Genomic DNA, 12,500 nt, shown 5'->3' with positions numbered 1-12,500 from the left:
CCTTTCTCCAAGGAACTTTTCAGACGCAAAAACTACTTAAGCACAAATTTTCCCTGGTAAGAAACTGTAAATTGTTTGCTGCACGTTGATGGTTGTGTAGATGTCCGTAATTACCTGTTTTGTAATGTTTGTTTGTTGTTATAGCGTATATAATTCCCAAACCACATAATAGCGGGTTTGAATTTCTATGAGCGGATGAAAGTATTTGACGATTGTAGATTTTATGTAATTGACAGGAAAATGAAGGTAGGTGATATGATAAAGGTTGTCTCAATTCCTTATTTGGTGCTTCTAGTAAACTGTGTAATCAAGACTATTATTGGTTTATGTCTACAAGTGGATGCTACCGCAGAGGAATTTCCCGTCCCATCTTCATGAATAACCGGTCTACACCTCTCTTTTCTATTTTATCAACTCTGGCTACGTAATTATATTCTCATTATCATTGGCTTAAAATGCATGACATCACTGTATGGTCTTTGAAAATGACTTGTTATAGTTATGATAACATGCCTCTCCGTTCCTGGAAACTTCATGGAAATACCAGCGTGACATGTCATAATTTTGACGTATGCTTTCACTAATAACAAGCAACTAGTGGTGGATGAAATTTAACTTATAAAAATGAATAGTACATCTATATAGAATACAACTGTATGGTATCTTACATTGCTTTTAGAAAATAAAGAAAAAAAATCTTGTGAAAGATGTACACCAATACTATAGCGCATGCGCAGAGGCCAGGACCGAGGGTATATAAGCGGAGGAGAGGTGTGGCGCGCAGGCCAATCGCGGGAACACCACACGAAGGTCCTGTGAGAGGGTTCAACTTAAGTTCTTCTATTCCAACTTTACCTGAAATCCACCAACATGGTAAGTACAGACACATAGAATTACCCTCATAGCTAGTGTTGAGATGCAGGGTGGCAGTGTGCGGCTCGCCAAACAAGTATTGATCCACAAAACATGATCCACTTTCAAATGCCGTCAGTTTGAATGCCGGCGAGGAATGTCACACTCCTGCCCTCGCAGTATCTCGTAACCCTTAGATAGCACGTCGTGCGGGAGGCAGGGCGGTGGTACTGGAGACTTCGACATGCATGGGGATTGTATTTAATGAAGTATGAGGATTAATAGTGGAGGTATGAAGGATTTGTGGGGAGTTTACCGGCCACCCTTCGCGGGCCCCTGAGCCTTGCCACCAGCACCACCACCACCACCCTGCACTTGGGAGGCTGCCGCTGTCTGCCGCCCCGCCACCCACCCGCTCCTTGGCGCCACGTGAGCCCTCCCCTGTCTGGCTGAAGGCTTTAGCTGTATTTCCCCTGCAATATGAAGTATAGGTAAATTTCCCACTGGTTTAGTTATGCAAGTTTGATATGCGATTTTGTATAATTTAACATGCCTCTGATATAGTGTTTAATTAGGGTGTGCTCGTGCTTAATCCTTTCATTCAGCGGTTATATGAGAAGTTGTACAAGCCACTAGCTAGGGGAATTTAGGCTTGCACCGAGGAATAGTTGTATTTCCACTTAATTCTGGTTCTCTCCCCGATGCCTACCCGTCCTGCTCTCAAATATCACCAGTAGAAACTTGATATTTGTCCGTTGTAGTTCTGAGTTCAAATATTTCATAGAAGTTTGTTGCATGATGTAATGATAAAATTTAAAACTTGTATCTAAAATCCGTTAGGTTTCTGAGAGATCTAAAATCCGTTAGAGAGAGAGAGAGAGAGAGAGAGAGAGAGAGAGAGAGAGAGAGAGGTGAAGGGGGCGAGGAAAGGAGCGGTTTGTGGAGGCCGGTGGGAGGCAGAGAGGGAGGCGGGGGGATGGAGTGAAGAGCGATGAGGCGCGGAGAGCAGAGGAGGGAGGGAGGGATGTGGGAAGGAGGCAGCAGCAAGGGGGTGCTGGAGGAGTGCTGGGGGGTGACGCATGACTGAGAGCCTCGTGACGCAATTTCCGGCCCCTTGTGTGTCGGAATGAACCGGCTCGGCGACTTTTCTTATTACTTGGGATGCCTTGTGCTTCAGGGAAATGTTTGCTCTGGGGAGTGCTTGTTGACTTAACTGCGGGAGAGGAGTATAGTAGTGCTTGTTTACATACTGGGGGGAGAGGTGTATAGTAGCTACTGTTGCAATTTCAAGATGGAAGGTGCAGAAATTCGCTAGTTAATCATTTGTGTTTTCCAAGTTGGGTTTTTTGGTCGTTAGTGTACATTCGTGCTTGCGGGAAAAAAAAAAAAAAATAGAAAGTGCGGTCTTTTCTGAAGGTTGAAGTTTTGGGTCGGTGGGTGCTAAGGTCAGAGAGAGAGAGAGAGAGAGAGAGAGAGAGAGAGAGAGACAGAGAGAGTGGATGGCGGTTGAGAGGGGCAGTAAAATGGTTGGTAACCGACACTTTGTAGAGTATCTTGGAGAACTGAGGGCAAGTAAGAAACCAAGGCTTCGATGTCATTCATCCTGCTACATGGCCAGCCAATGAAGTCTATGAAATACTAAAGCCATGAAGATAATAGTACAAACCTAAATAGAAGGAAAATTCCTTGCTGCGATATCCTGTTGGTGGTTTGGTAACTGATACCATGGACGGAAGGACGTGACGCTACATTCCCGAGTGGTAATTCTCTCTCTCTCTCTCTCTCTCTCTCTCTCTCTCTCTCTCTCTCTCTCTCTCTCTCTCTCTCTCTCTCTCTCTCTCTCTCTCTCTCTCTCTCTCCTAAATAAAAGTGTATATTTTAACTTTGCAGGTTCATTTAAATAAACAGATTTACGACAACAAGCAGTTTTGAAAAAAAAAAAAAAATTAAGGGAGAGTTGTAATCTACGTAGGAGGATGGAAATCAGCTTTCAGGAAGATTACGGAAATTTTTTTTATCTTGATGGATGGCTAAATGAAACAAGTATAGTTTATTCCCTTCAGTTCCATCTTGTATTTATGTAAATTTAGTGTAATGTCGAAATTTCATCCCTACAATGCATTTAGGAATCTGTCCATCACTTGAGTTGTACGTCATTGTACCACCACCACCACCAGTAGTATCTAATAAGTGTTCTCTTCCTGCAGCGTGAGTGTATCTCCGTCCATGTGGGCCAGGCTGGCGTGCAGATGGGCAATGCCTGCTGGGAGCTGTACTGCTTGGAGCATGGCATCCAGCCTGATGGCCAGATGCCATCTGACAAGACCATTGGGGTTGGCGATGACTCCTTCAACACATTCTTCAGTGAGACTGGCTCAGGGAAACATGTTCCTAGAGCAGTGTTTGTTGATCTGGAGCCCTCTGTTGTTGGTAGGTGTTTCATTGCAGGCTATACCTTATTTTATATTCCTCCAATGAAATAATACTTTGCCACATGCATAAATGCTTCTTTGATCAAATTTGTTGGTCACTAATGGTCTTGCCAATTAACATTTTTCAAAATCTTAATTGGCAAATGTTGAGTTTTAAAACTTACTAACTTGCCATTCTTGTGTTCTAGATGAGGTGCGTACAGGTGTGTACAGACAGCTGTTCCATCCCGAGCAGCTGATCACTGGCAAGGAAGATGCAGCAAACAACTATGCCCGTGGCCACTACACCATTGGCAAGGAGATCGTGGACGTGGTGTTGGACAGGATCCGTAAGCTGGCTGACCAGTGCACTGGCCTGCAGGTGTGTGCAGCACTTTTGATTATGCTGTTACAGGATTGTGAAATGTTCACTTAATCATTATTTTTATACCCATATATCATCACATGGGTCTGCAGGTGGCATATGGCTATTTTAACTTCAGATACATTTGTCTTGACTTGCCAATACTCTCCTTGGTCATGGTTGCTTTATTTTGTTGTAATTGAGCATTCATCTTGTCAATACTCTCCTTAATGCATCATGATCATATTTGCTTCATTTTTATGTAATTGAACCTGTGTGACTGATTCACCCTAACCATTGTCTACAGGGCTTCCTCATCTTCCACTCATTCGGCGGCGGCACTGGCTCAGGCTTCACTTCTCTGTTGATGGAAAGACTCTCAGTTGATTATGGCAAGAAGAGCAAGTTGGAATTCGCTATTTATCCTGCCCCTCAGGTGAGCTTTGGTTGTACTTTTTATGTGATGTTATTCTTTATTAGTAATTAGTGTATCTTATTTTATTTGCATTTGTCTTAATCTTGTATTGTATGCATAATCTTATTTGCATGTTTTATTTGTAAGCTTGTAATTTTTTACAAGTTTATTTTACAAATTAATAACTTCATTTTCTTTTGTTTGCCTTATTTTATTAGTACCTTATTTTTGTTGTTTTAGTGTTGGTATATACTTTTTTTGGTGTATTAGTCCTTTATGATGTAGTGGATGTAATAACTGGAGCATTTTCCCAGCATTATTAAGACCAGTAATTATAAAGGATCTGGTTCATTAGAATGGTAAGCTGGTACACCTTGAAAGGTGGAAGGCCAAGGAAGTTTAGGGTTTCAGGTATTGGTTTTGTAGAAGACTTGAATAACTTCCTGTTGTTTGGTGACCTGTCCCTCCAGAAAAGCGTTTATCTAGCCATGCCAACTGCTAGTGGCCCCTTTTGGAGTGGACATTAAGGCTTAGCTAGAGAGGAGGGGGGCTCCACCTTGCCAAGTGGGGAAGATGGCACCAAATGTTCTTTGTTCATGTGAATGGAATAAGTGCAGCTGGGAAGAGGAAAGTAGAAAATGTTAGGAAGGGAATGGTTGATTTAGCAGGTGTGCAGGAATCTTGTATGAATGGAGTGTCATGGAAGGTGATGTGGTGTTAAAGTTAGGGAAGAGGAAAAGCATGTGCATTAATCTTGGGACCCCCAATAGTATGAAAGGGAAAAGAGGAAAATGTATAAAAGAATACATTTGTAAACGTAGGAGAGGGATATGGGTAGTGTCACTTGGAGAGTGGGTAGTGTCAGTTGGAAGAGTAGGAAGTAGAGATAGTTGGTGTAGGGGATGATAAGCATGAAGGATTGTGTGACAGCATAAGCATCTGTGAAAGTGGTGTTCAGTGATGGAGTTAAAAGGAGTATACTTAAGATGGTATGGCTATAGTAAGATAATGAAGAGCACTGAATTTTTAAAGTGTGAAGAAAGCTGAAGAAAGCTGAAGGTGTCAATAGGAGAGGAAGGCCATTTATGAGAAGGAAGGATTGGATAAAGGAATACATGTGTGAAAGAGGTGGCACTGAAGGCCAAACATGGAGGAAGTGTCTAGATTGGAAGGGGTGGAGGTTCTGCAATTGCCACCCCTGGAGGAAGCTGTGTGTTGGATGTGGATAGGTAGCAAATAATCCTCTGTATTAATAATAATAAACATTGCTGTCCTAATCAGTTGCATTCCTGCAATCTCTTCTCAAGCAAAATTTTGTAGTTATCTTCTCAAGCAAAATTTTGTAGTTACTTTGAGATGCCTCATTATTAGGGTTTTCCTTGAAGGCTCCCAAGATTTCTTTAGGGTTGGACACGAGCCAAGTGTCATTTTGGTGTCGTTACAATATGGTTTCAGGCCACTAACTCCATTATTATTAATTGTGGACTATTTTAGTTATTCCCCACAAGCATTCCTTGCTGATGGAATGTAATTTTGTTCTTAGGTTGCCACTGCTGTTGTTGAGCCTTACAACTCCATCCTGACCACCCACACCACCCTCGAACACTCCGACTGTGCCTTCATGGTTGACAATGAAGCCATCTATGACATCTGCCGCAGGAACCTGGACATTGAGCGCCCATCCTACACCAACCTCAACAGGCTCATTGGCCAGATTGTCTCTTCCATTACTGCCTCTCTTAGATTTGATGGTGCCCTCAATGTAGATCTGACTGAATTCCAGACAAACTTGGTTCCCTATCCTAGGATCCACTTCCCCTTGGTCACCTATGCACCAGTAATTTCTTCTGAGAAGGCTTACCATGAACAGCTGTCTGTAGCAGAAATCACCAATGCCTGCTTTGAACCTGCCAACCAGATGGTAAAGTGTGACCCACGACATGGCAAATACATGGCCTGCTGCCTTTTGTTCCGTGGTGATGTGGTGCCCAAGGATGTCAATGCAGCCATTGCCTCGATCAAGACCAAGAGGTCCATCCAGTTCGTGGACTGGTGTCCCACTGGGTTCAAGGTGGGCATCAACTACCAGCCACCCACTGTGGTACCTGGTGGTGACCTGGCTAAGGTGTCTCGTGCTGTGTGCATGCTGTCCAACACCACTGCCATCGCTGAGGCCTGGGCACGCCTTGACCACAAGTTTGATCTGATGTATGCCAAGCGTGCCTTCGTGCACTGGTATGTTGGTGAGGGTATGGAGGAGGGCGAGTTCACAGAGGCTCGTGAGGATCTCGCTGCCCTGGAGAAGGACTACGAAGAGGTGGGCATGGACTCTGCTGACGGTGAGGACATCGAAGGAGACGAGTACTAAGTGCTCACCTGTGCCGGCAGGCATTACAAACTCTTCTGGAGATAAACATTCCTGTCATTTAAATGAACAAAATTCCATATTTTGGTACACGTTCCAAAAATAAATGCCTAGCTCAAAATTAAATATTGTATTATTTCATGAAATAACATTTTGGTACATTAAAGAAATAAATGCTTAGTTTGGAATTTGTGTAATTTCATGTTATGTAACTTATGAGAATTGACATTCGTGGGTTACAATTAGCACTTTGTGTTAGTTTATTGAACATGTAGTTCCATACACCTTCAGTGAATGCAAGTATCTGGGTTACAAGACTTGGAAAAACTCATAAGCTAAAGGAAACCAAGTTGGGTTACAGCAGCATTTTGAAGGAAGTATTTGAGATAATGTCAATAGAATTTTTGGACTAGAAGCTGTAACCAAATGCCTTGAATTAAGTGGATGAACTTTGTCCATGAAGTACATGAAACTTCGGTATGTGGAGAAAGCCTTGTTTGAAGTTCATTGGGGGCTGTCTGTACCATCATAGGGTGAATGTCCTGGAAGCATCATGCTGATGGTTCACTTAGAAGCTGTAGTTTCTGAAGTTATTGGGCATACTATTACATGGATTTTATAAATTTGTCATTGTGATTGATGTATGATTGCAACAGATTAACTTCACTTGGTATCTGCAATAATGTAGATAACTTTGCTTGCATACAACTAGTTTGGTAGTCATTAGCCAAGTTTTGCTGCCATAGCCATCTGAAATGTAGCCAACATGATCCTAATTTCATACAATATCCGAGAAACGTACACTGAGCCTGGCCACTTTGCATGCATCTCAAGTCAATGATCCTGTACCTCGCATCAATAATTACCTGGAAGCTGATGCTGATAGCTCTATTCACGTTATCTACTTCAAACTCTTGGTCTCACAATCCTTTTAAGACCTCAATCAATTGCACCAACTACAGGTAATCAAGAAATCGAGCATTTTCCTGAAATAATTATTTTTCCTGCTGGAGATGTTCATTGCCAAACAGCTTTATATACTTTGTGAAGATGATGTACACATGAGGTATCCAATGTTTTCGCCACAACCCTGGCCATGGTTTGTTGTGATCCAAGTCATCCCCATCGCACAGTTGCAGTTTTCCAGCCGCAGGGTGGTACCTTTATGTTATTACCTTAACCTCTGAAGAGAGCGTTTTGTTTGCCGCTGAAGATTTCAAGAGCACTGGGCGCACCCAGTCTGTGACAAAAACAATGCTTGCATGTTGTAATCAATACCTCTTGATGAGCTCAGCATCAATCAGTTCACTGAAAATATTCCTCCTCATGAAATTCTCTGGAATGGCGCGCACGAACTAGTTCGGCCATGCTACGTTATGAGTGACTTATAAGCCTTGCAACACCGGGGCAGGTGTAGCTGCGCCACAAACTTATAAAAATTTCATAGCGTATATGACAGATTCATACCACTTATGAATTATTTATGACAAACATCTGCCATTTTGAATATAATATGAATTTATAGCTGATTCTTAGCATTGGTTTTATAGTACCAGCCATGGTGCTTTCTACTCCTACTACTCAGGATGGTTCAGGTTGGCCAAGATGTTGAGTCTGCTCATCAACATTTCTCAAACTTACCTAAAGAACTAACAGCATAGTATTATAATTCCTTCAACAACACATAATTCACAGGGAAATAATTGTAGTTACAACAACTTATGTTTTTTCTTCTTTCATTATTCTAACGTAATATTAGTGGTACATAAATTAATAAAAAAAAGGTACCTTTGTGATGTGAGTACAGTGGAATGTGTCATGAGAAGCAGGTATTACCACCAGTTTCTCAGTATTTGTATAGGATAAAACTGAAGAGGGGTAGAGTGCCAAGGATCACGCCATCCCTTCCCGCTACCGTGTCCGCCTTCTCAACTTTAGTATTGTTACCCCAACCACAATCACGTTTTCTTACTTTCATTGTGTTAAGGCTAAACTATGATATGGTAGATGTTTTTGAATATCGTGAAAAAAAAAAAAAAAAAAAATCGTTGCGAAAATGATTGTAAAAAAATCAACACATGCGTGGAATACACAAGTATTCCTAAATGGCAACAACACTGGGCAATGCATAAATTAGTGTATTAGGAATATGCTTATAGCGAAAATACAAACGCGCACATGTTACATTTTTGCATTTCTTCCGTTTATAAATTGTTTACAATTATAAGTATGTTTGGAATCCTAGATAATGAATATCTAAAGCTTAACTGATATGTTAATATATGTTTCGTTTATCAAATTATCGGGGAATCGGTTTCTTGAAAGAATGAGATCTCATTTTCTTGTTTGTTTGTTTTTTATTATTATTATCTAAGTAGGCTTTTCACGCAGAAGATAACTGCTTGGTCCCAGTAGGATAAATAATGTGTCTGTATATATATATATATATATATATATATATATATATATATATATATATATATATATATATATATATATATATATATATATATATATATATATATTCTTTTTATATTTATTTTTATTTATTTATTTATTTATTTTTTGTATTTTTTTCGCATTTATTGCTGGTCTTTACTCATTCATCTCTTGTTAACCATAGCGTTGTAATTACGTAGGTATATAAATACAGGACCAGCATGGTATAAAAATCTATAATAGATTACCAGGTATTCATTTAGGGATAAAACAATATCTCATGAAACCAGAAAATTAGTTTTTGCGGTCCGAATCAATATGTTGAATTAGAACAGCTTCCCCTTAGATGTGGCGGATGAACCTCCTTCACTGCCATCTGCCGAGGAACACGGAAGAACCTCACGTGGCTGTTCTCACGAGCGGCCAGACTCCCAACTTCATAGCGGTTCCCACTTAATATGAATTCACTCTTTTGTTAAATTAGTGAACAGAATGCCATCGAGATTTTACTATAATTGTATATGAAATACCAAACATAAACTTGAAATGAGATAGGAGTCGAAAATAAGCGAATAGTGGTGTGTGTAGTTTAGCCGTGCATGGGGAGGTGCATACAGGGAATAACAGCAGGCTTCAGTGTGTCAGATGTGAAGCTAGTGTGAGGAGGTGCGTGTGGTGCTGGTGAGGAGGATCAGTGAAATAAACTGTTAATTACAGTGATACTCTGTTTCGTTCTGGTGCTGGCGGCGAAATTTTGTCTTCCTCTAAAGGTAAGTCACACGGCGAATTGTTGGTGACAGTACGAGGGAGGAGAAAGTGAAGGCGGTAGTTACATTTGCGGGCAGAGAGCCAGGCGAGGCGGGCACCCAGGTTCTGGTGGGAGGCTGCCGGGTTGCTGCTGGAGAATCGAGATGCTAGTTCCTTCATATCTCTCACAGTCCTAACTCTCATGCCGCTAAACTTTACCCTGGTCTTCACTGATATGCCGAGTGACCCCCAAAGCATAGGTCGGGTCGTGCACGGCGGGTTTGCAGGGGTAAATGTGTGTGTGTGTGTGTGTGTGTATGTGTGTGTGTGTGGCTGTCCTGTGTGTCTGTCTCTGCGTGTGTATATACGTGATCAGTGGTATTTGTGGGTCTTGTGCGGTGATGGTGCGAGGCTCGTCCCGGGAGTGGGTGTGTGGACAGCAGCGTCATGTGTTGAAGTGTTGGAGGGCAATATAGTTCTTGTTTTCCCCGAGGCGTTGATGTGAAGCGAGTTCCTATTATTAGCGAAGCGAGGGAACTGTATACTTAACTTGGATCGCCATATAAGAGGTGTGTTGGCCTTGAGTATGTTACAGGTGTCCGGTGTGCTGTGTGATCTGTTGAATGGCATGACCGACGCCTTGCCTCCTTTCTTGTACAGGTAGAGTGCTTCTCGGAACACCTGTACAACTGGTATATACATATGTGTATTGCAATATGATTAAGGTATCATTTGCCGTCAATACCATCATTACACATTGTAGTAGTAGTAGTAGTAGTAGTTAAAACAACTACTACTACCACTACTACTACTACTACTACTACTACTACTACTACTACTACTACTACTACTACTACTACTACCGCTGTTGTTACCGTGATGGTTTGCGTGTAGGTCTTTTCACAACGCTGTAGATGGTCGTCTTTAGCCCAGCAAACAGTGCATCTCATAACTGTCAGGCCTGCCCTGGTTCAATCCTAGGGACACTCGTGCAGTATAAAGAAGAGCGTATATGATGACGACCCTCATTTTTATCAGTTCGTCAAGGCTTCTCGAGGAGGAGGGGCGCTTTATGGGCGGCAAGGGTGTGCTTAGCTGGGTCAGGATGAGTTATGAGGTAGTGCGGTGTCAGCTGATCGCCCACGTCCTTCCACGGAATGATTCTTAGCCGCCTTGCTGATATGAGCGAGAAACGATATTGAAGAGTGGAGTTGTGGGTTCACCTGGAATTAGTCACACTAGCTACCTTTGAGATGGATTAGGTGAGGGTAATTGTTCCATTGTATTATGACCTAATCTAACCAGGAAAGTAGCGTGGGCGGCTGCCTTTTCTGTGATGCGCGCTGTGTAAGTGACTGGTGTGTGTACGAGTACGCATGGCTGTCCGTCCATCCAAGCAGCCAGCTGTTGGCGTCACGTTAAGCAGAGCGGGTAATGTTGCGCTTCCTCACCCCGTGTCGCGTGTTCGATCCCTCTTGAGGCGGGTCGGTGCTTCACAGGTGTACACCGTCGTGATAATACAACATGCCAGCGTAATAACTGCTACTGGTTTGTAATAATTACATGTACGCGCGCAAATTAACATTAATACGCTGGAGGTTGCCTATAATCATGACCGTTTTCGATGTCCCTCCCCCATTCACCGGGTGTCGGGACTGGCGCTATGCTAGGCCCGCTCACCCCTCCTGCCCTCCCCCTGACAGGGATTTATCGTGTCACTGGATCAAGAGAGTAAAAGTACTGTCGATCCCTGAAAGCAACTGCTGCGATGTATATAACTTACTGACAATATTCTGTGTTAAGACTGAAATGGTTGATGCTGATTTGTGGTTAACTACTTGGAGGTAGTCTCAGGAAGGGTCGCTGAAGCAATGAATAGACGACAGGAGAGGAATGCAGGGCCGAAGCGTTACTTACCTCATGAACTGAAACACCTGCCAGGGGTTGCACCGGTAGATAAGTAGAGTGCAAGAAGATAACGGGGACACTTTAAACAGGTGCAACGAAACGCCAGCATCATAACATAAAACTACAAGAAGACAGCAGACCTACACGTGGCAGTCCATTCATGAAACATACATACATTCACTTCTTACCTCTATCCATTAACTTATCTAATCCCTTTAAAACTTCCTGATGACTTCCCATTAGAGACGAGATTACTGAATATTTATCGTCTATTACTCGTGAACAAAATCCTCCTAATGTAATCCAGCTTGAACCCGTTATTTATAGTCCTCTCGTGATTACTAACCCCAGCTATCTTTCCTACATCACCCTTGGGAGTGTGAGGGTCTTGCAGGGATGCTAGGGAAGATACAGTCGAGTTGCCAATGGGATGAATGAATGAAAGGCATCAGTGTTCTTAAGGCGCCGCAACACCTGAGTCATATGGCGCCACCCGAGTGTGAGGCGTCGTGTGGTGTGATAGGAGGATGCCAATGAAAGTGAGAGGACGAGAGCATCAAACGTTTCCAAGACCAGGGATGGGATGCTAAGTGGAGCGTGAACATAACCATTATGACACAGGTGAAGAGGAGACAAGTTTGGAGTCTTGGGAGTGAGGCTGGAAGATGCTCAGAGGGAGTCGACACTGTGGTATTGATGGAGTGACGTAAGAAAGAGAACAAGATGAAGAATTAGCATTTTTCAATAGCTGACTGAGAGGAGAGGAGAGAAGGAATGTGTGTTGAAGCAAAGACATTTAAGATGAGAAGAGAATGTGTATTTAGGCAGACAGGTGCTTGAAATGAAAGTGAGGAATGCAGTAGTGGGAGGAGGAAGAGGAGGATAAATGGAAGGGGAAAAGAAGGAGAATGAATGGAAGGGAAGGATGATAAGGAGGATAATAAAATGGAAGATGCTTAAACATAAGACGAAATGAATCAGTTGAAATGTAAAGAGAGG

At 42.4% G+C, this 12,500-nt stretch overlaps 1 protein-coding gene and 1 long non-coding RNA gene across 3 annotated transcripts in view; both read left to right on the top strand.

The window, feature by feature from the left end:
* The window catches only part of LOC135102370 (tubulin alpha-1 chain), a 17,811-nt gene extending 11,278 nt beyond the window's left edge, over window positions 1-6,533 (top strand). The window contains exons 1-5 of one of the 2 annotated variants that reach the window (XM_064007499.1): window positions 737-873; window positions 3,060-3,282; window positions 3,473-3,645; window positions 3,935-4,063; window positions 5,586-6,533. In XM_064007499.1, the coding sequence (XP_063863569.1) occupies window positions 871-873; window positions 3,060-3,282; window positions 3,473-3,645; window positions 3,935-4,063; window positions 5,586-6,410 (1,353 nt within the window). In that variant the 5' untranslated portion in view covers window positions 737-870 and the 3' untranslated portion in view covers window positions 6,411-6,533. Of the gene's footprint in view, window positions 1-736; window positions 874-3,059; window positions 3,283-3,472; window positions 3,646-3,934; window positions 4,064-5,585 lie in introns of those variants that run through there. The other variant, XM_064007500.1, reaches the window with a different exon arrangement.
* Window positions 6,534-8,952: 2,419 nt separating this feature from the next.
* The window catches only part of LOC135102368 (uncharacterized), a 74,911-nt gene continuing 71,363 nt past the window's right edge, over window positions 8,953-12,500 (top strand). Inside the window, exon 1 of the long non-coding RNA XR_010269639.1 lies at window positions 8,953-9,616. This is a non-coding gene — a long non-coding RNA (uncharacterized LOC135102368). The remainder of the gene's footprint in view (window positions 9,617-12,500) is intronic.

The sequence above is a fragment of the Scylla paramamosain genome, chromosome 7 (assembly GCF_035594125.1).
Source record: "Scylla paramamosain isolate STU-SP2022 chromosome 7, ASM3559412v1, whole genome shotgun sequence".
Taxonomy (NCBI): Eukaryota; Metazoa; Arthropoda; class Malacostraca; order Decapoda; family Portunidae; genus Scylla; species Scylla paramamosain.
The sequence above is the reverse complement of the archived record's forward strand: the minus strand, read 5'-3'. Positions and strand labels throughout refer to the sequence as shown.